The 24,237-nt window shown below is 35.6% G+C and overlaps 1 protein-coding gene across 1 annotated transcript in view; it reads right to left on the bottom strand.

The window, feature by feature from the left end:
* NHLRC2 (NHL repeat containing 2) overlaps nt 1-24,237 on the bottom strand; it is a 32,338-nt gene that overhangs the window by 4,894 nt on the left and 3,207 nt on the right. The window contains exons 2-8 of the mRNA XM_009881633.1: nt 24,040-24,192; nt 16,693-17,148; nt 14,188-14,309; nt 12,276-12,405; nt 2,133-2,232; nt 1,429-1,660; nt 849-971 (exon numbers count right to left, since the gene is read on the bottom strand). Of these exons, the coding sequence (XP_009879935.1) occupies nt 849-971; nt 1,429-1,660; nt 2,133-2,232; nt 12,276-12,405; nt 14,188-14,309; nt 16,693-17,148; nt 24,040-24,192 (1,316 nt within the window). The remainder of the gene's footprint in view (nt 1-848; nt 972-1,428; nt 1,661-2,132; nt 2,233-12,275; nt 12,406-14,187; nt 14,310-16,692; nt 17,149-24,039; nt 24,193-24,237) is intronic.

The following is a 24,237-nucleotide window of genomic DNA, read 5'->3' as shown; positions in this document are numbered from 1 at the left end:
CCTTTGGACTTCATTCAGTGTTCTCTTTCATAATTTCTAAGGCACCTACCCCTCTGGTATAAAAGTAGGCTGAACGGCTTGTTTTTCAAATGTTTGTTGCCTTCCTGGAAACATTTGCAAAATAATAAGAGCATAACATAACAGGCAGGCTAACTTCTACATAATTTTTTCTCTAAAAATACATGAGGGCTTTTCTTTCTTAAAGTAATAGCAAAAAAGTTTATAATGTTTTATACAATATCTGAAACAAAATTTCATTTGCCACAAACTTCAATAGGCATTTAGTGTTACACACTTCATTCTTCAAATTAAAACAAATTACTTTTCTTTTAATGCATTTGATCAATGCACAGTTAACAACCTTCTAGACATGAAAGCTTATACAACATCACGTAAGAACACTCATACAAAACAATCTCTTGTCTCATAGTTCCATGGAGGCAATCTACAATACTTCTCAAAACTTCGGTGTTTTTTTTAAGGGAAAAGCAAGTCCTCTTGTTCTCCCAGTTTTATCAAACTCAGTTTTATCTCCTAGCTCTTTTGCTCTAGTTCAGCATCTTCCAAAGAGAGGGAAAGGGTCTTTAGTCTGAACTGTAACTTGGCAGTTTAAATTCACCTTCCCCAAGGGACCATCATATCAACACAGCAGCATGTGATAGCAAAACAATGGTAAAGAGAAGGACACATAAGGGAAGGAAGGAAAGAAAAAGAACCCACAAAAGAACTCATATTGTTTGTTTCCTCAGCTTAACCGAACCAAGCACAATCTTTCTATGTTGCTAAAATAATAGTTCGTAGTAGTAAAAATTGCAAAGCCTGTATATAACAAGCTACTATATGCTTACCTTATGATTATAGGAATCTGCCACATAGAGCAGTTTTCTTTTCTTGTCCCATGTCACTCCCAAGGGATGCTGCAGCTTTGCATTTATGCCCGCTCCATCCACATCACCAAAGGCAAACAAATTCTGAAAAAGTATTTTATTAAATTAATACACTTGATTATTCAGTGTTAACATTAATTTAAATGACTGTAATTGAATGGAAATTCATTAACATAAAAAATAAAAAGTAAAGACAACTTAAAAACAAGGATACTGAAAACTGGGAAGTTTGGATGCTAACCATGGAAATGGAAGCTCTCACATTTAAGTTATCAATATGAAACCAGCTGGCTTTAATGACCACACAATGCTGAATTAAGGTGGCTATTTTAAAAATAAATGAAGTCATTTGTTATCTGAGGAGCAAGAACCTACACTACAACCTGAGCATCACAACCAGCACACATTTGCATTCCAAGCAGTGAAGTTAAGAAATTGATGGCCACGGAAACTGATTTACCCTCTCACCCCAAAAGTGGTTCCTCCAGGTCAGGCTTGAGGAATATTAGTAGGGCAGTGTGGGGAAGTTTGAAGTGATTACCAATGGATCTCTCTCTCCTCCTACAAGGTGCTTCACTGCTCCGTCTTTCAGAGAGATGGTTCGCACAGTGCTGCTCTCGCTATCTGCTACAAAAAGGCAGTTCCATGGTTCCTCAGAAGCCAGAGAGAGACCCGAAGGCTGTGCAAAGCCTGCTTTATGTGGGTATGCGTTGTTTCTGTTCTCTTCATTTCCACTCCCAGCGAATCGAAGGCAGACTCCTTTCTTTAAATCACTAAAGGAAAATAGTACCCAAATTCAAGAATGAGCTTGAAACACTTCAGACATTATGTATAAACGGAAGCTACAGGACAAGCGTTTGGGAGTTATAAAACCAACTGAACTGCAGCACAAGGAATTAGTCAGTGCTTTTGTGCTAACTTTTATTTCACCTCAGTTTACCATTCATCAGTAGATAATTCAGCAAATGCAATGAAAAGCAACATTCAATTATATGAATGCACCCTACACCAAGTCATAATTTTATTGCAAAAGTAGCATCTTTCATTTCATCTAACAGATGTGGGAAAAAGCAGGCAGACTTTAAACACATGCCTTTTAAGCCTGAACAGAAGCAGCAAGCTTCAAGCTTAGTACAGCTTGAGAAAAGTTATTTTTACTGTAATGTGATTATCTCTCTCTTTGGGGTTTGAAAGCTGTTTATCAAAACAAACAGCAATTTTACATGTCTCATTACAGCTGCTTACCTTCCCTTTGGTAGTTTTCCACCTTCCAACATCAGTGCCCATACCTGATGAGTGCCTGCCATCGCTATCCACAAAACATTGTCTTCCTGGGTCCCTGAAACTTTTAAAAATGGATGTATAAAAAAAGATAGGAAAAAAAAAAAAAAACCAAAAAACTTTGGGAATGTTTTCTAAAACAACGAAATCAACAAACCAACCCTGCCACCCCCCTACACCAGCTAACCTTGTGCCACAGGATAAAAATAAAAAAACACCACAGAGAAAAAGGAGGAGAGGGAGAATGTCTTTCATCTACCAAGATCTCTGCTATTTTTCTTCTGTACTCTTCCCAGGGATATAAAAATTGTGTTTTAAATATCTCTACCTGGTAAAGACAATACTTCAAATGGGATTTGCTCTTTGCAACACTTTTTGTATTTGATCCATGTTTCACCCATTATTTTTGTATTCATACTGGCCAACGGATATGTACACATCTTTGCCAAGCATGATTTTCGGTGGGGTGGGTATATTTTTTTAACAAGCTAGTGACAAAATTAGATACTCCAAAAAACTACTGGCAGTTGTATACACATTTTGAGAGAAACAATAATGGCAGTACCTTTGTTACACTATGTACAGAGTACATAATGTTTTTAAGATAAGGGTAACTGATGCTTGGGTGCCATGTAGATTTACACTCTGCAGAGCATCAACTGTTGTTTATTCAAAGATTAGATGTGATGTGAGCAGTTACTAATTTCCTCCTGCACTAACCATCGTTTCCAAGTTGTACTCTCTATGCATATGTACATGTGGTATCACAAATATATAATCTCAAAGTATAACACTGCTATCCACCAATCCAAAAGTATTAAATTACACAAAGCTTGCCCAGATAATACTTCACAAATAAAACGATACAAATGGAAAAAGAAAAACATGTTAGTGCTCTATAGCTTTAAATATATCACATTACAGCATAAGAAAGAATGCATGAAGACAAGCTGTGAAAGACCATTAAAAAACCCAACAAACCCAAATGAAATGTACTTATCTTAGCCTTTTTTGAAAATCTTAAGGAACAGAAAGTTGACATCTAAAAACCACATTAGAATGGGGACACTATTATCTTTCTAACACTGTACTAGTCTATATACATTGTGTACAACTGTTCCATCTAGTCAGGGACAACATTAAAATGTTTTTCTAAATGTACTTATCAGGTATAGGGATAACTATTAGCCAGTCAACGGAAAAATACCTTCAAATTGCTCACAGAAACTTTTTATTCACATGAACTTACAAAACACGATGCTTCTCATAGCTGTTTCTACAAACAATCTAATGGATACACCCCACCCACCCCCCAGTCTGGAGTTTCAAAATAAAAGCAAATACATACAAAATGCTTGCAAGCATTTTAAACCTTAAAGTTAGCCCAAATCAATCTTCCTAAAACGAAATTACCATTCTTCCCCCAACTGAGATCCTGCTATTGTTCCTCTCATCCTAAACCTTTCTTACATTACACACTCCAAGAGGGAAAAAATAGGATCCTTCTGTCTCCAGAATCAATTTCCTCATACTGTGAGCCCTCTTCATAGTAGTACTAATATGATTTTAATGCAGTTTATCTTCAGCCTTTTCTGTTTCTTGGATCAAGATACAAGTTTCCAAGACTGCAATCAAAGGAACTCTGCTGACTGCACCTCCACGTGGTTCCATGTTTTGACACTAACTAAAGCTCCAAGAATAAAAGTCAAACTTCCAAAGAACCGAAAAGGTTTTAGTTGAGCAGGGAGGTTTGCAAAATGAGTTGGAAAACGCGCTTTATGAGTCACCAGAGATTTTTCCAAAGTACTGGCCATGCCAAAAACACCCCAATAAACAAAACCAAAACCCTACAGAATCACCTTTGACGATAGCTTGTTTCTAAGAAATTTAAATTGAAAAAATGGCATAAGAATTAATTTCACTGCTTCTGATATAGCATATCTTCAACTTCAGGACTTCATGTTTCCATGACTCATATCTTGCACTTTTCAGACGCTACTATCCTGAGCACCCCAGAACGTACAATGCTACAATCACTTGCTATGCTGTGCAGTTCATTCTGAGGGATCTCAAAAAGTGCTTTGTTAATTATTTAGTATTCACTTCATCCACCAATGAAATGAAAGAGTAAAACTAGGACTGAGCACTTTAGAAAAATCTATTCCATTCTTCATCTATCCAATGCTCTATTTCCACGCGCTGAAAACTCCCTTGTGACAGCTATACGTTGAAAAATTGAAAAGGTTTCTCACTCTAATTCTCCACACTGAAAGGCTTATCAAATATGAGACACAGGAGAAAATTATCAATATTAATTTCAAATTATACGGAATATGTAAGATCAATAGAGAGAAGCTTCTTTCTTCAACTAGAGAACAAGACAGGAAAAATAAGTAAGAGCTCCATAACCATCATAAATTTTAATGCAACTTAAATGTTTTCTACTGGATGGCAATTAGAACAAAGAGAATGGATGCAAGCACGGAAACAGCACAAGCATACTGAATTGTGGAAAATACGTCAGAACTTTCATAAAAAAATTTACACAAAACCAGAAAAGTAAAAACAATGCCTATAGTTGCACAGCCAAGGTATTTTACCACACAATGGTCCTCCATGCTACGGAGTTTAATGTCTAACGTTTTGAAACAAAAGACAGAAAAAAACACTTCTTTGAGGATAGAACAGTTTGAGGACATGTCACCATTTTCATCCTTGTACTGTTCTCACAGGACAAGGGGGCCAGGAAGAACCAGCATGCTAAAATTATGGTAATGCCATCATTATCATAACTCCTTATCATGCCTGAATGGAAAGAATTTATTTTTAAAGAATTTATTATAAAACAACATAAAAGAACAAAGCAATTCTTTTACATTTATTCAATTAAGTACCACATTCCAACCTATCTTGAGCAGTTTTGAAAATCCAGTGTTGTTTCTCCTTATTAGGGTATGCACTTTCTTATCTTTAGCTCTGCCTGTATCAAAGCAAAGTATGGCTTGCAAATGTGATATACTTAAGTTATAAAGATTCACTAATAATGAACTATAGCTCCACAAGCACCAGCTTTCCATATTATATGATGTTTCAGTGCTTGTCAAGTTCCTGAATCTGCTTCTGCTATAAATCTGTGCTTTAAGAATTCAGTCCTGTTTGTACACATAGTCAACTTTAAACAGTCCAGTAATACTGCTGACCATTAACTGTGTGTCAATCTGAATGCACAGAAAAGACTCTATTTTTGTACCAGCCAACAGCAATATCGTCCATTCCCAGGACTACCCACACTTCCTCAGCTTCCCCATCTGGGAAGTGCATGGTTATTTCCAGTCTGGGAATCAAAAGCCCAGGAATCGAAATTACATTTTGTGGCTGAAACCACTGACATTTTCTAAACAGAGTGAAGTTTGAAAACATTATTCCTGTCTACTAATTGCATTTTTAAAAAATGAAATAACAAGGAAGAAGTCTGTTAGTACACTCATCCCCTGCGAAAACACAAGAGGCAAAAAGGGCTATACAACACACCCTCTGGTTTACAGATAGGCACACTGCCTGTGTGCACATGTGAATGCAAGTCTTGTCTTCACTTAAGGTAGTGGAGGTTTAGCAAATTAAATCCAAATCTGACTGACAGAACAACGACAGAATCATTGTTCTTCCTCAGTGAGACAGAGATAGCAAAGCTCCAAAGGAATGCTTTAGCACCCTAAATCTGGACTGTTACCAGTACACATTATCCTTTTCAGAGGAGTAAAAATTAATTTTCTTTTTTTTCCATGCTACCTGGCACTCTTTGACATAGCGTTGCATCGTGCAAACAGCATAACCCTTTATGAGACAAAATGCTTCTGGAATTTTCCTCCTTAGTTAACATACCTGCCCTCTCATCAAGGGAAATCCCTGGACATAGATACTAAGGGGATGTCATACAAAGGGAGATAAAAGTGAGCTAAAAATGATAACTATATTGAAACACTTTCTCTTTCTTTCCCAAGTTTTCTAACCCAGGCCTTCTGACTGTAACAGCAGTAAATACTTCCAAAAAAAAAAAAAAAATCCAAAGTAGAAAAGCTAGCATTTGTTACCATGGAAGAACTAATTTAGATTATTTAGTGTTGGGATACATCACTATAACTACAGAAAAACTTAAGTCTCGTTATGCGTTTTATTCATTCCTATTTAAGCATAGCAAACACATACACTCGAGGGTACTTCAGCACCGCAGTCTCCCCTGACCCTCAACACCTACATTCCATATTCAAAAACACTTTCAACATCAAATGAGAACAGTTAAAAACTGTGTCTCATTCTGACCCCAGCACGTCTGACAAAGTCTCTGTAAAACTTGTTAAGGATGTTTATTTTCAGCTGCTCCACATCTGAAATTTTGCATTAAAAACAGTATCTGATACCTGAACTTGTGTTTAGAATTCTGATTTGTAGTTGTAACTTCTTTATCATGAGCATACATATAATTCACAGAACAAGACTGTGGAACAAACAGAATGAGAAATCATCATTCTACGTACAAATATATTTTTGTTTTTGGAGGGCATTTCAAGTCACGGACTTCAAAATGTTACTGAGTTTGGCATCTGTTAAGATGATAACTCTACTAATCCAAATGCTTCTTTTTACTGCAGAAAGTAATCATCATCATTCATTTTGTCAAGATATAAAGAAGTCCAATTTACTAGAAAAGTAGACTGTCAAACTAAATTTTGTGGGATTACTGTTGAATATTCAGTCACACCTCCCATTACATTCTTATGCTAAGACTTTAGTCTTTGTATGTTTCTGTCAAAGGCCTGTTTATACCAAAATACTAATGTAAATATTAATTTCTTAACCTGTTTCTATAGTGAATATGTGCAATATTAGTAATTTTTGTTGCTGTTATTATTCAGCAATACCATAAACTCCTTAATCTCTTAGTTTTGGCTTGGAATACAGAATCAGAGCATTCAGTCAACAGTTTAACAAATTTCCTGTAAAGTCTGTTGGACTGATCGCACAAAAAGCTACTAGTTCAGAAAGTTTATCCCTCCTCAGTTTTCTCTCAAATGTTTAAAGGAAAAAAAGTGAATGCCAGTTTAGGAAGACTGAAAGCTGGTGAAAGGGGTGACAGAACCCATACATAAAATAGTTAGGACATGTGAAAACTACAGTTAAATCTATTTGTCCCTCTCTGTGATTCTACCAACAGTACCAAGCTGGCTGAGCCACTCAAACAGTGCACTTCAGAAGTCCTCCGAAAGCAAGACTGGGTAATGACTTGCTTCACTGTAACTTCTTAATGTTGTATTTCTCAAAAGATTTTTTTCTCCTTAAACCGGTCTTACACAGGAATGAAACCCTATGATAAGCCTTTCACTTTACTTCAGCCTTGCCTTTAATGAAGAAGTTACTTTTTCTTTGAAATTTCAAATATTTTAAATAAAAATAACTACCATTTACAAGTGAATTTAGGATCTAGTTCAAGAAGAGAAGACAGACAATGCTGTTTTGTGTCAGTGATGTCTCTAACACGATTTTCTGTGCAACTGAACTTGCATGATGGCAGATGCAGCCCAAAGCTGAACGGGGTATCTCCGAGTTCGTACTGTGCATAGGAAACTGCTATAAAGAGATGAGAAGGCCTTTTGCATTCCAAGTAAATCTACATTGATACATCATGCAGTCATATTACATATGCAACGCATGTTTAGAGTAATTCGAATTTTGAGTTGTCCAGAAAAACGATTCCTAATTAATCCCTGGTAATCACAAAAACAGTTCTTCTATTTTCAGCCATTACCAAGGAAAATTCCTTTCGCAGGACAGCGAAGGCCTCAGTGCCAGAATGAGACCAGACTAGAAGGAAAAAGAAAAGTGACCTGTAGAAAGCATATTTTCAAGATACAGACAGTTCAGCTGTAAACAGTTCATATATGGTTTGAGCTCACCCAGTAAGTGCTAATTACTTATTGCTGAAGAGATTATTGCTTTATTTTTTTGTAAAATTAGGGTAGAATCACCATAAGTAATTCAGAAAAAAAAAGTGTTTCCTCTGGAATGCAGTAGTACTAAATAATCCTCTAGCAGAAACACGGAGAGAAAAAAAATCTTACATACCTTTGCCTTTTAAGGGCTATAAAAATTGTACCAGTATGATAAGGTACTGTACTTTCATTTAAATAATATCTATGTAAAACCTAAATTGACGTACAAATTTCCAACTAGTTCACTGAAAGCATGGTCAATACTGTACTTAGGAGTTTCCATAAATAGATTACAATCATGCAATTTAAGACCAGATTTTGGAATGTGAAACACACTGTTATGTCACCAAGCACAGGTCATTGTCCTGTTCCTTCCAGCAAGAATGCAGCTATCAAGAACATTTCACGCTCAGATCAACTGTGCATTTAAGTATCACTTGCTTTCAACACTCACTGAATAAATATAGAAGGGGACAACAGAGGAAGCTAAAAAAGCACACAGTAATTTAATAATGTATTTTTAAACTGCTGGCCCTCCCCCTGTATTTCCTTCACAATCTATGTCAATGCAAATTTCAGCACCAACTTCAACAAATACAGAATTTAATCCATGGAGTTCATTCAATAATTTTAAAGCGAGAGGTTAAAACACAAGCTCACTGGCCACAACTAAAGATATAAAAAAGATGACAAGGAAGAATACTGTCTGCCTGAATCCTGGCACATGTTTTGTCTCCATTAACTCCCCTACCTTAAAGAGAGACATTAGTAACAGCTTTCTTTTAAATGGTATTTCACAGTCACTTAACCTCTTTGCCTCAGACTTCAGTTTATGTATAAAATGGAGAAACAAAGCCTATTATCTCATGGAAATACTATGAGGATGCTTAAAAGCATGCTACTTAGTAGTATCTGTTCTGATTATTAACCCATCTGTACCCTCATAAACTTTTAATCTTGATATTTTTAATTTCACAACAAACTATACATTAAAATTTTAACACACAAACAATGAAGTCTTTTAATTCATCAATACGTACTCAACTGTATGTAGGGATAATCTCAAGAAAACAATACAGAAAAAAAATTTAACAAGTAACCTTTCCCTTTGAGACTTTGACAAATGTCAGCATAAGCTGTTCAATACTATCTAGTGTAGTTCATAAACAGCTTAAACACAAACTTCTTTTTTTCTCCCTTTCGTGTTGCAGATAGCATGGCTTTGGACATTAAAAGGAAACTTACAGAAGCATCACTTGTGTAAAAACTATAAAATCCATAAACCTGTCTTCTGAAAAGAAAAAAAAAATGCCTCACACACAGTTTAGGCTACACAGATCTAAGGAAAATGGGAAAGTATGATGCTATTTCCCACATGCCATGTCAGTTAACACAAAAGTCAAACTTAAGAAATTTGTAATAATGAACCTAAGTTGTTGAAGTGTACATTACCTTGTGCAACTTGCACAGAGATACATAGAAGCATATGTAAAAAATGAGCACTGCTGTGTGGATGGGAACAAAAGCAATTTTTGAAACTCTCATCGACTACTTCATCCATCCAAATGCACAAATAGACATTGGCATACTGTTTTAATATACTGACAACAGGGTATCTACTTGTAGGACTGCACATTGAGGATCACCATCAGAAGGCTGGATCTCTGCCCAGGCCAGCCAAGATTTCTCTGTTTTGCATGCATTTACTGAGTAACAAACGCATCCTATGATATACTGGAGAGTAACAGAAGATCCTACTAGGCTTGAGCAATTTGCAGTAACAGCACAACTTTGACAAACTCAGCTGCAGTGTTGACAAACTACTGTGATGTCTGGCAACAAACTTAAAGAAGTCACTGCAGCTCATGACGGTATCTATGCTGTAAGACAAATGCACTGCAGACTACAAGACACAATCCTGGCTCCTCGTGCTCTGGGACACACTCCTGATAGCATCTACTCAATATAACCCTCTGTTTTGACAACTCTCTCTGGTTGTTGTTTTCTTAAGAGTTTTATGTAGCTATTACAGTAATTCCAATTTTTCCTAGCTTACTTTATTCACACAAAACCATATAAAAAAATCTTACAAAGAAATTGAAAGCCCTCCCCCCCTTTTATCTATTTGGCCTATTGCTCTCTCGAAGAAGGAATTTAAATTGATTTAATCTCTTCATAACTGATAGGTTATATGATATTTTGTAGAGATCTAAATAGACAACCGACTGGTAGGTCAGTTCTAACTGAACATGAAAAAATCTATACCGGTTGGAACAGTGCATTCAGAAGATCCGATTTTTATGTAAACACTTACAAAAATTCAGCAGTGTTGAACAGTGCAGATGACTCATCCTCTACAGGTGACTAATTCAGCGATCACTATGTTTGTGTTGATAACAATCATATCAATTAACATTTAACAAGCAGAGCTCTCAAAAATACAAAGTATCAACAGATATATAACTACTGGCAGAAGCATCACGAAAAATGAAAAGTAAAATTATAGGATATTTTGAATAGTTTTGTTAACCAGCTTAAGTTGCCAAAGCACTGATGAGTTATTAGTCTCCTCCTCTGCTGATCTGCGAAACAGCTCTGTAATAACATCCCATGGAGATCAGCTTGATGGTTCAAGATACCTTGAAAACTTTACCGCCTAGTCATGTAACGGTCTACTGGTTGACAAAAGGGAAATTGGATTGGATGAAATTCAGAAAAACTCACAGAATCACAGAACGGTTAGGGTTGGAAGGGACCTCTGGAGATCATCTAGTCCAACCCCCGCGCCAGAGTTCATTACTTATGCGTTCATTAGCAGCAACCGACATCCATTGAGATTCTCTTTCAGGTACTCCTCCTTTCTCTTGCAAGTCAGATTCCATAGGCTGAACACATTGTAAGGTTTATTAACAAAGCCTTTCAAAAAAGTGGGGTTTTTTGGTGGTATTGTTTGGTTTTGGTTTTTTTGTAGAAGACGTTACCAAAAGCGTTAAATCTAAAAACTGATACCAGTTGCTTATTTAAGTAGTCAAGGCTGCTGGTGGTACACTGTCTATACTGAAAATATACTTGTACCAGAAGACTTCTATACAATCAGCATTTATGAACTAGATTCATGTTCCCTCAAACTTAACTTGAATGTGTTTTCCTCCCTCATAACTGACCGAAGATTATAACAAATGCGTTCAGGTCAGTAAAATGTTCTAATTTACTAATCTTGCAAAGCACCTCTAATTTAAAAGATATCAGACTTAAATCACGCTACTTCCCCAATCCATTCATCTGCATTCAAGAAATTCCAATATTGGAAGTCAATTTTTATGGCTGCAATACTGACCTAAGGGTTTCATGCCACATTAGAGCATTGTTCTGACATTGTTAAGAAACTGGCATTTGCAACTCCTAAATTATATTGAAATGGAAACATGAGAAAAAAGAGTACCAACTCACAGTTAATAACAGTTGAAATCATGGCAGTTACGTGACATGAAGCTCAGGTATGTGTTAAGTGCATCAGGAAAGTAAGCTACTTAAATCCTCAGAAGCTGATTCTTGCATCGTATTACGTAAAGACTTAATTTTTACCCCCTGATGCTTGCAAGGTTTTTTCAGAGGTATTCCCTCCTATCTGATTGACTCTATCACGATCCTGAATCTAATGATTTTACATCACCTAAACAGGAAGAAAGAGAGGTCCCCAACTAAACTTACTGTTATTTCTTAAACTCAAATATTTACCAGTGGTCAGACACATCTGTATAGTCAAGAAAAGGAACTTCTAGACAATGCCCACTTCCTGTAAAATGTAGCTGCTTCTTAAGCAATCTTGGAATAAAGCACTGGCCTAACAAAAGCAATCACAATTTCCTTCTGTATTTGGACCCAGTAACTACATAACTTGCTACAAAAGAATTTTTCTTCACATCAAGTTCACATTTTTTCAGGATCCAAAGCAGAACTGCAGTTATCACTTGCAAATGAAACCACTGGTTTTTAGACTCAGTTGTAAAGTATGTCTTCACTTTTTCACATCTCAGATTATTACCCAAACAGGAAAACGTTTAGCAAACAGTCACGCATGTGTAAATATGAGATGTTAAAAGCTCAACTGATACAATACTTGTATTTCCAAAGACCACATCCCACGGAGAGCTGATAGGCTGTTCTTCTCCTTTTGCTCCACCTTCCTTATCAACACCTTGTATCCCAATGCCCGCTACAGTGGTCACCACCTCTAATTCCAGGTCAATCTACAGGAAACAAAATTATACACACTAAATGTACAGCATTAACTTGACTGAAATTACAGATAATTTGAGCTAGATGTCAAAACCAGAGAGTTTTTGCTGACAGATAAAAAAAATCCTAACAAATTTCAGGTATTTGTTTATGTAGGAAAATAATATTACTGCAATGCTTGCTGATGTTGGAGGGGTGGGGAGGGGGAAGCAATGGGCAGCAGGAAAACCATGTACCTGGAATTTTCTTCCACTTGCAACAAAAATTAACACTGCTCTGTCAAGATTTGCTCGGCAGTTGTAGAAGAAAGCATCGCAATTTTCTAGAGAAATACGCAGATGGACAATGGATGCAGATGTTTTATTTTAAACTTCTATAGGAATGTGACATAAAAATTCAGATACTCTAACAGTATCTCCCATCTCTGTATAAAATAATCTGAACAAAGCAAATTATTTTTGCTGTTTATTTCATGCCCTGGAGCAAAAAAAATGTTTTCATTTCTGCAACCTAAATCCCTTTATTTTTCCTTCCCGTTTGCTTATTTTCTCAGTGACTTCCAATACTTCTCATGAATTTATTGTGATGATCACATAAAAAGGGAGTCTTTCACATACAGCATCTTCTAACATTTGTACCAGTGCACGCATTCCTTTTGCAAGGCCCATGGCCTGCACAAACATTTGAAAGCATGTTCTGTAGCTGTTGTATTACTTTAATTCTCGGATACCCTCATGGCATATTTAGATGAAAGGGGAGAGCTAATTATCACAAAAAATGCTGACGCAGTACAATATAGATCTTCAGATGTTTCTGTGCTGTCTCTGCTACCTGCAACACTTAATCTCCTGGTGATGAATATTAGTAAAATAAGGACCCTGGAGCAATCTACTCATTTTTAGTAACAATGTCTCTTTACCAACAGGAACCCTTGGTCCTTTCCAGAACAAAACCTGGTAGCCAGCTACAATGAATACAGTGCAGGGAGTTTGTGGACCAGTGTTTTGAAATGAAACACAGAATGAAGCTACTTAACAGTACAAAGGCACCTTAACAGTACAAAGGCATCCGAAACTGAGTTAGGATGTATCTCCTCTGATCATGAATCAGACATATTGGCGATGATCTGAGTACAAGATCTTCTGAGATGCATAAAACACTTTTAATGATAAGGCAATATTCTATTGCTTCAACAAACTTAACTTTGTGATTACTCTAAATTTGACCTAACCAAATATAAGATCCGATGACAATATATAGAGAGTGTAACACACTACATGCTAAAACCTTGCAAGTGTTTAATCAAAACAATCCACATGCAGACAATTCTGAAATTAAAGCAGTTACTTGTACTTTAGAGATGCAAATAGCTAACAAAAGTTTAAATATTCACAGAACCGTAGTAGTACAATAACTTTAGATAAGAATCAGATTAACTTTAGATAAGAATCTGATACTATTGGAAGTGAAAAAAACCCCAATTTTTGCCTCCACTACTAAGAATAGATGCTTCTCACAAAAGGAAAGTAAGAGTCACTAAGGGGAAAAAAAAAAAAAATCAGTTATGCTAGAACAAGCAGCACATATCATCTTCATTTGAAAGGAAGCACAAAACTATATGTAGCCCTTCAAAAAACAAACTGCACAAAGCATTTATTTACATGCTATTGGGGTAAATTTCCTTCCTGATCTTGAGGGTATTTGGAGACTTATTAATCTGGTGTAAATTCTTGTCATCTAAGTAGAGTAAGGTATAAGAGATTAAATTTTGCGCTTCCTTACGGAAAATTTACCTTTCGAATTAGGTGATTTTCTGTATCAGCTACATAAATAACATTGTTTTTTATAGCGATCCCTTGTGGTGAGTTGAAAGCTGCCTCTGAAAATCTTCCATCTCTCCTTCCGCAATTTGGACCTATAAATGAAACAAAGCAAACTCAAAAGTAATTTTAGAAGAAAACCCCTTAAAAATAAAGTGCATACATTTAAACCTGTAAGAGAATTACATATTCTAAGAGATGCTTTCACAACACCTTGTACAGTTTACCTTATTAATACTTTGTTTAGTCTTGTTTTAATCACTGTGCTATGTAATTGCAATATTAAGTTCTGAACTCGTTCTCCACAAGTTCTCTGCTACTTTAAGCTTATCTTCCAAAGAGAAGTCTTAATAGGGATCTAAATAGCTCCTGTTCCCTTGCACTAGAAGACAACAGCAACAACAGAAGACAGAAATAAAAAATTACATCTTTTTTTATTCCCGACTACATCTAAGCAAGCCAGCAGGAAAAACGTTAAATTCCAAAACTCAATTCCCTTTCAATGGTTTAGATTTTGGTATAATCACAAATGAAACTAATATTTGACTAGCAGCGTTTTCTCATTAATAATAATAATTAGGAAAAGATGGCATGAAACTAACTAGATAAAAGAACAGTGAGAATGACGGAGTGACAGTCTTCTGCACAGAACAATCAAGAAATAGAAAGGAACATGACCTGAATATAACAGTGTGAAGGTAAGCATCACATTTCAGAGGGAGTAACATTTAAAGTGCATTAGCAGTATGTGTCAGCAGAAGACATTTAGATACGTGTGCATCATGATTTATGATTCAAATATAGTAATTTCAACCTTTGTGCATGCTCACATTCATTACTGTATTATCAACTTCATTACGCTATTTTCTGCTCACCGAATCATTCCACTGAGTCACTGAAATACGCAAACTTTTACAACCTACTGTCAGAAGATAATTTAGACCTTAACAGACATGAAGCACTGAGGTGCTGGTGTGTCAGATTCCAGTAGTTCCCCTTGGTAAGCGTTAGATTGCACAACCCCAGGGAAGGAACAGCACAGAAAGCCGCAGGAAGGAGGGGTACCAGTTCAGGGGTTATGGCACTTTCCTCTGAATTGCTGTTTAATGACTATCCCAGAAGACTAAAGGTTACCTTGTCAGCAGAGACTTCATCTCACATATCAAAGAGAATTCGATATAACAGAATTTTGTCATAAGAAATCCTATTTGTACTTCCCATAAGAGAAAGGTATTAAGATGAATGGCTTTATCAGGTTAACCTGGATAATTAGTCTGTCTATCCAATGCACTGTTACTTCAAATAGCAAGAGATTTTCTTCCTTTATTTAAAAAGCAGTGCCACTGGTACTTTTATGAGGTTTGCAGGATCCTGCCATGGGACAGGCACTAGTAAATTTATTAATTAGTAAATTAGACTAAGTAATATAGGACATACCAGCATACAGGTCCTGATTCTAAGACATAAATGAACTATTGTTTTCAATGATTTGGGGATTCAAACACTTCCTAAATCTGTCTATTAGGGTTGCTCACAGATGGACTGTCCTAACAACTATGTACTAGGTGCATTCAGATGTAACTTTGACTACTGTAACAGATTTTAAAAAAAGAACAAGTCTGAATATTTAATTTATGAAAGAGTAAAGCATACAAAAAGTGTACAACCTCAACTACATTTTCTTGGTTTGCGTTGTAAAGCAAATAAAAATTTTACAAAAACAGAGATTATTTTTTTAAAGCAGAAATGTTACTAATATAAACTTTGTAACAAATGTAACTAAATTTAAAATATTTAACTTTCACTATTTTCAAAACTTGATTATAAGTTACACCTCAATTTTGGTGAGAACACAGGCCTGTTCATATACAGCAAGGTCACTTCACTTTCAGGTGCCTATGCACTAGTGCAATGCCACTGTTCTTAATAATTCTCTCCTCCAAAAACCAGAAGGGGATCCTATAGAAGAATGCTCTTGAGTTTTTAAAACAAACAAACAAACACCAACAGTAACCACCACCAAACAAAAATAACAACCCCAAGAACCTCCCCACACAACACCACCATCACAATTCAACATTCATTTCTTCTATTGGAAAGGGAGGCATTATTGTCTCTTTTCCTCACTTGCTGCTGGATGTGGATGCACGGCACTTAAATCTAAACCCATTTGCATCTCTTTCAGAAGAATAAAAAATGTTGTCTTTGTAATTTATATTAAACATCACAAAAATAAAAACTTAGTCAATGGAACAAAGAAAAAAAAATCACAATTCTCAAACAGTTGCATTGACAGAGTCCCATTGATGGTACTATGCTATTCCCCCATATCCAGTAAAAGTGATTTTAGTAGAAAAAAAAATTCTGGCAATGCATATAAACTGCTTGGTTCTCTAAGAAAAGAATCAGCCTAGTAGGCCCAGCGAACATGCCCTACTCCTAAACTAAAATTACTATAATAAACTTATATACCCTTACCTCCAATAGTGTGTAGAATTTCTCCATTTTTTCGAGTAACCAAAATCCTGTGATGTCCAGTGTCTGCTATTACCAGCCTTCCTCCTGAGTTATCTACAGTCACTTTGCCAGGAAAGAGCAGGGGAGAAGGTGGGAGGGAGTCTCTGTATAGCTTTATTCCAATGTTGTTATCTTTGATTTGTCCTCTCTCCTTGTAGAATTTCAATGTTATAGAAGTAAATAAAAACAACTTCTCTCTGTGTCCCTCTCCAACAAGTGAAAACAGCATGTTTCCACGAGGCCCAAGAATGACCAGAGTTGGCCAGCAGGACACCTCTAGTTCATGCCACAGTGTTGCATCTGCATCATTTACTACAGGGTGGACAATATTATACCTCAGAATCGCACTTTTAATGTTATCCAGAACTTTTTCATTTGGGAATTTTGCTGAATGGACACCAACAATAATAAGACCATCTGAAAGGAAAAAGAAAGTCGTGCATTGAAACATATTTGCATTTGAATAAAAAACAAAAAAAAAAGGAAAAATGAAGCACAGTTATCTCACAATGCGACTGACTACTTTCCAGAATGAAACAGGATTGGAACAAACAAAAAGCAATTACATCTCAGTAGGAATACAGATAGCTATATATACAAAATACTGAAACTGAGAAATAACATTTCAGTAAAATAACTGAACTTTAGGGCCATTACTTCCCCAGCTGGTTGACATTTATTTAATATGTCATAAATTGTTCTTAGTTCCTGAACCTCTACATACTAAGTTAGAAAATACTTACAAAATAATTATGGGTAAGTTACAACAGTTCAACTGATACTTCAGGATTTTTTTTTCAGATGTTCATGATACCTCTTTTTCTTTTGAGTCCTATACACAATCATGTTGTTTTAGAAAATGCATTATTTTTCCACATTTAACTAGGAATCACAAATGTAACACTGAACTCTGGAAGTCCAGAGTTACCTTGGCATATCTAACTCTAGATAAACAGTACCAAAAAAAAAAGTATAAGCTTCTGAAATCAATACAGTATGCTATATTTCAAATAGAAACAGCAGCATGGACAAGTATGACAAAATGACAAATAGCACTTCTTACAAACCAGGCAGGCTTAAACCTTGGTTGTTTTTTTTTTAAATGTTTAACTTAATTTCTATATGTTGTTAATAAAGACAATGAAGAGTTTAGGTTTTCCCATAGCAGGGATAACTGCACTTCAAACCCTCGTACGAAGGTGTTGCATAAGCATAAAGTAATATAATTCTGCTGATATACACTGTATACATAATACCAACCTTAAAATCAATCAATACCAGACAATTATGAGCTTCCTTGAATTGCTTGCTTATTTTCTTAGTTTTATGAAATTCAAACACCGAAATAAGAACCTATGGCTCAAACTTCAGCTGCTTTTCCCTTGTGATGAGAAATAAATCTACTTTCACCCCATGTAGACAATTATGTAAGCAGCCCCAAATTTTCCACTCCCCCTTCCTACCCAACAGAAAAAGAATGAAGAGCCTTCCTTCAATCAAGCCACTTTTCAGTACCTTCCAGGAGAAAAAAAAAAAAAAAAACAAAACAGGAAAAAAAAAAAGAAAAAAGAAAGACTACATCCTTTTTCAGGGCTTTAAATTATGTTTTACTAGCATAACCTCTACCAAATGAAGTTAACTGTGCATGACATCAATACCATACTTCATCTCGTTTTGTACATAGAGAATGCTATTGGCCATAAGCATAATCTTGTTATAGTCAAAGTAACTTGTCAATTCTAACTGAAGTAAGGAAGAAGATAACAGTAACCATGCTGTTGTACAAAGCTGCAATACAAGAAACAAGAACTGTTAATCTAATGGAAATCTTTACACATTAACCTTACTACGTATCCAAAAATCTCACTCATGTTTATGGAAAGCACAAGCATTTTGTAAACACAAATAAAAACTGGGATCTTTCTACTTTATGCAAGTAAAAGCTTTAAATTTTCATATGATCTTTTGTGTTATTTTGAGGAGTGAAATTATATGGGAAAGGAAAATATCCTTAGAGTTGACACTTGAGTTAATTTTACCGCAGTATTAGAAATTACTTTGACAACAACAACAAAATAGTACTTTTTTTTTTTTTCCCCAGTCAGGTCTACGACATTTAGCATTTACAACCCCCTTTTATCAGTAGCATTCAAATATCTGTGACGTTTCCTTCCTTCCTTCCTTCCCCAAGTCACCAATGTCTATAGGTGGATTCCTTGCAGTGCCGTATTTTTTCAGTAATACAAGTAATACCAGAAAGCAAAGAAGACTTGGAGTCTGTACAGGGTGGCATGGAGGTAGAACAGCCATTATTCAATCCAATTCTGATGATGCTTATGCTCTGAAATACGAGGAGCGTAGATCCTTGAAGAACTTCATAAGGTTCCTAAATTAGACTAATTTGTGCTTATACAAATACTCACTGCAATTGAAAATGTTGTATTGTGCTACTATAGACAAAACCGGTTTGCTTGAACAGTTATTAAATTTAGATAAGCAGGATACAATTTAGTTATGAAGGATAAAAGCAAATGTGCAATGTGAATCTCTAAGCATGCAAGGTCCGTTATTTGGTGCTTACTCTAATATATTGTTATGCTTCATCCTAAACAACAGCCAATGGAAATAGCCCTCCTGAAAGGACACTCATCTAGACAAGACAATTTTTTAAAATAAATGTTTTCTAAGCAATGTTTTAAGAAGACCTGAGAGTACGAACTGTTTCAGTTACTTGTAGTAGCAGATACTTAATTTTCAGAAGGTAATTTTTCTCTCATTCAAATATAACCATCTGTTGCAACGGGAAAAGACTTCAGTTTATCACAAATCTAATCAGAACATAATCCAAATATTTTCAATCGCCTTGTTAACTAATTTACCTCATCTTCTACCTTCTCATAGAAGCTAGAACAGTACCCTTCTTTCCCCCAGTTCTTCTCTTCACTCTTCCAGTTGCAATTGCAATTACCAAAATCCAGCGTTAGCTCTCCAAGAAGGAAAACCACACACAAAATAACTTTTTGCAGCTTGCATAATGCACCTGTCTCCTTAACGAAGAAAGTAATTTTATTTATTTAGCATTCTAGCATTCTAATTTTTAATCCACAAGAAGTGTACTTTTTTTCTGCAATACATCACGTATCTTATACATTTTCTTTCATTTAGCATGAACTGTTATTTGTCACACAATTCATTCTAAACTGGAAACTTACGTACTAGATCGTTACTGTTATTTGGCACTTACTACCTAATCCATTAAAGGGCTTCAATTTTCTAAAACTTCAAGCAAATATGTAAAAATAAAATGCTCTTGTAAAACAGTCCTCCAAAAGCCCTGCAGTTACAGTCAGTGGAGTCTGCATTTGCAAGAATGGTGAAACCAGCCCTCTGATCAGAAAGGGCTTGAACCATGGTCCAAAAAGTAACAGCTGTAAACAACTGCATCCAAGGATGTGGTCTGGAATGGAATGTAGTATTTACTTCTATGCTTTTCTCCTACCTTTATGGTAGCGGTGCAATCCGGCTAGCTGGGCATCTTTGTTCTACCCTCACCTCTGGTTTTTTGGTAGAAATGTAAGAAAGGCAATAATTTCAGGTCTTAAATAGTTGTACTATTTGAGCTCATCTGAGTTTGCTTCCTTTTAAAAATTAAACTAATTTAATCTCAGGTTGGCTTTTTATTCAGTTACAGAGAAATGGAAAACTATTTTTCTCTTTTAGCCCTTCCCCTCAACCGTAAAACAGTGTTAATGGAGAACAGTAGCATCTGCAGGAATGGTAATATTTCAGTGTCACAACAGGAAACAGTAAAGTGTGGCACAATAAGACTCAGTTGAATATAACAATTTCACAGATAGAGAATGAAAAAAATCACTATAACTGATCCAGTATTTATCAATCCTATAGGCAGAGCATGGTACAGTACCGGACAACTGAAGTTGTAGTATCGTTAACCGCTGAACTCCAAACAGCAGGTCAAACATTTTAACTATAATAGGACCAGCAGCAGCGCTTATATTTGTCCTTCAAAAATACCATTAAGGGTAGAAAGACAATTCTATACTGAACACCTGAACAGCACAAGTAAGTTATAACATCCTCTCATGAAGAAAATTCTTGTGGAAACTGATAGATGCTATGCTGAGATAAAAGAACATGCACACCATTTAAAATGCTTTATTTTAAGGATTATACCAGAGCACAACACTGGACTTATGCCAAGCTATTTCTGAATATTAAAAAGTACTCCCTCTTATAGAAGTCATTTCTGAACTGCTGATAACGTGAACTGAATATGCACTGGGGTTTAAAATAACTTTCTGAATGCCACTTGAAAAACAGAAATAGCACCACTGAAGATAGCAGCGAGAACATATCAGATAAAGATGCTAGGTGACATTTATTCCTATGGAAAGCAGTCTTCATTTTGGAACAGATCTCCTGAAGTTCCAGACAACAGAACTATGTGCATATGTACAACGATATACATAATGGCTTAGGATCACCTTAAAACTACAGCTTCTTGTGTTCAGACTTCTCATGTCTGATGATCACACTGCAGAAGTTCCAATATACTACAACTAAGAGGGCATTTAAACCACGTTTTAAAAAAATCAGAGTATGAAAAATATATGTATGCAGTGTACAATCAAAAAAAGACACTGCTGTAAACTGTATCAATATTGAGGTTTGTTCTCAGTTACACACAAAAATATAGGCAGCATTCAAACAATAGGTTAAAGATCCAAATGCATTATGTTTTCATTCTGACTAATATTGTCTGCTATGTCTGCACCCTCTGCCACTTCTATAGCACAATAAATACATACATTAAATGTGTAAATAAATGCTATGTTTACAAATCTAAAGTTTAGTAAAGCTGCAGTTTCACTATATATTTAATCTGACTTGCTGCTGCCAAAAGAAATCACATTACTCATCTTTTGCACCAAAATCAGTTTTTGCAATAACGAGCTGACAGATTTCAGAACCAACCCAACAAAAAGTGAACCTGTCCTCCATCCTCTAAATGGAGAAGGGGCTTCTATTAACTAAAGCAGAGAATAGATGAAAATGGAATGAAACTCCAGAATAAGGCTGAATATCAAGACACCTTTATTAATATATCTAGAAGACATTCTTAAATAATTTTTTATATGTCCGACATCCTTTTTAATTTAGTCTTATTCTTCCAACCTTTATCTTTCTCAAGTTTCTCAAGTCAACAACTCTCCTCTTTCTCCTAGTGTGTAGTAAATAATGCTTGTGTTTGGTTAAGAAGATGTACATTGATATAAAACCATCTACTTAAGTATGTTTCTACAGCTTAAAAAACCACAACCCTTACTGCCTTGATATATTTATACATACATATTTCAATATACAGCCTTATACTACTGTAATGCCAAAATTTACACACTTAGCACAGCAAAGAAACATTAAATAATCCTGAAAAGGCTCACAATCAAAACATGAAAACAACAGAAAACAACCAAAAGGGAAATCTATAATGGAAAAAAAACCCTGACCCTATTTTTCTTTTTGTTTGAACCATCAAGCACCTTAATCTCTTCCTGAATGCAAGTGCTATCCTCTGTTTCCTAAAACATTATATTTAAGATTAATGTTACACACACCTGCTCTTCTTTCCTTTTAACTCCATTTGCTATTCCACTTTCATCCCAAGTATTTTTTTTCCTCACTCCTGCTCCTGTAGGAACAGGATAGCTCAAATCTAAAGAGAATTTATTAGGGTAGCTCAAACGCAAAAAGAACTTATCACCTATCAGCAAAATACTTTCCTCAAGTAATAACTCCTGTGATAGCAAGTTTATTAAAAGTCAAACAAAGAAAAGCGTTTCCAACTAGACCTCCAGTTCAGCTCAGAGTGCTGCAGCCTCTTCTACAGCAGCATAGAGATGTTCAAATGCGTTTAAGAGAAAGCTTGTGGGGAGAGGTTGTTAAAATTATTTTTTTTTGTTACTAACTGATTTAACAGCTTGGTCTTAAAAACAGATTAAGGATATGGCAGCTATATTAACACAGTAACACTCTACTACAAAATGTTTATCATTTAAAAATATTATTCATTATACAATCAATATACTCTTCTGAAATCTCAATCTAGGCCTTTTTCCCAGCATGCCTGATATCCACCAGCAGTCTATTTATCATTTGCTAATCACCTTCCACTTAAAACTGCCTCCCTCTTGAAAAAATGCCATGACAGTTTTCACTTATTAGATAAAGTTCCTCATACGTAAAACATACCAGATTTCAAATTTCTCCAAAGCAAACAGCTAAGCTTTTCAAGATAGAAAAATGAGTGTATTTGAGTCTTCTGTAAAGTGCTATACAAAGCATAGCAATACTGACAATATGTAAGTGAACTACTTAAAGAACTTGGAATTTCAAAGACGTAATTTTTCTAGTGAAAGCAGGTAACACATGAAAATAAATGCTGCCAAAATTAAAATCAATCAGAAACGCCAATGGAGAATCAAAGACTTCAACATTAATAGAGAATGTTATTTTTATTACATATTTATATTATATATAATATAATATTTTTAGGGCTGGAAAAAATTCCACTGTTCTTCATCTCACTCTTCAGTCTATTAAAATATCCAAGATAAGTGAGTAGCTGATACATTCTGTGTAAGACCACAGCTTATCTCTGACAAGTCATCATGATGACAAGAGACTGCATTCTAAATAGTAATTACCCTGCATTTTTATTCACTCAGAGATCTAAATTCACATCATCTGAGATGAAATCTAAAAAGCTTAATACCTTCTCCAGAATACAGGACTACTAATAGTATATAAGGTGAGGCCAATACAAAAACAAACTAAACCAAGCTTACATATTTTGTTATTTCAGAGTGGAAAAAAAAAAGTAATCGTAACTATATCCATTCTACCACGTTTACAATGTTTTGCTCACAACTGGTTCCTAAGCCCAGTGCAGAGGGTTATACATGTAGATTAACTTTAAGCCTGTATCTTACATCCTTGCGTAGCTTTTTGCAAATAGCCTTATTAACGAGGATATCAGATTTGGGCTTTAATGACATATCCTGTTTCTTTAATTATACAGACACAGCAGATACCTTATTTAACCCCATTTAAAAATGTGATGGGAGTATACACAGTCACCTTTTTTAGGCTACTTAAAAGATTAGAAGACATTTTTAGGCACCCCTGAAATTTTGCCAGCTGTTTAGTAACCAGCAACAAAGTGACTCAGCTACTCCGCCTGCAACACTGCCAGGAAATTCTATTCCAAGCCAGCCAAAGCACTTTTACCTTTATCAGAGTACTGGTGCTCTAACGCGTAGAGATCAGGCAGCAGGTGCAAGCAATTGATGCAGCAGTAAGTAAAGAAATCCAATACCACAACTTTTCCACAAAGGTCTTTGTGAAGAGAAATAGGACCTTCAGTGTTTAACCACTGTAGATCTGGAATACAGAGAACAGATATCCAGTTAGGGGAAGGGTAGGGAA

The sequence above is a fragment of the Charadrius vociferus genome, unplaced genomic scaffold, assembly GCF_000708025.1.
Source record: "Charadrius vociferus isolate BGI_N301 unplaced genomic scaffold, ASM70802v2 scaffold282, whole genome shotgun sequence".
NCBI classification, from domain to species: Eukaryota; Metazoa; Chordata; class Aves; order Charadriiformes; family Charadriidae; genus Charadrius; species Charadrius vociferus.
The sequence above is the reverse complement of the archived record's forward strand: the minus strand, read 5'-3'. Positions and strand labels throughout refer to the sequence as shown.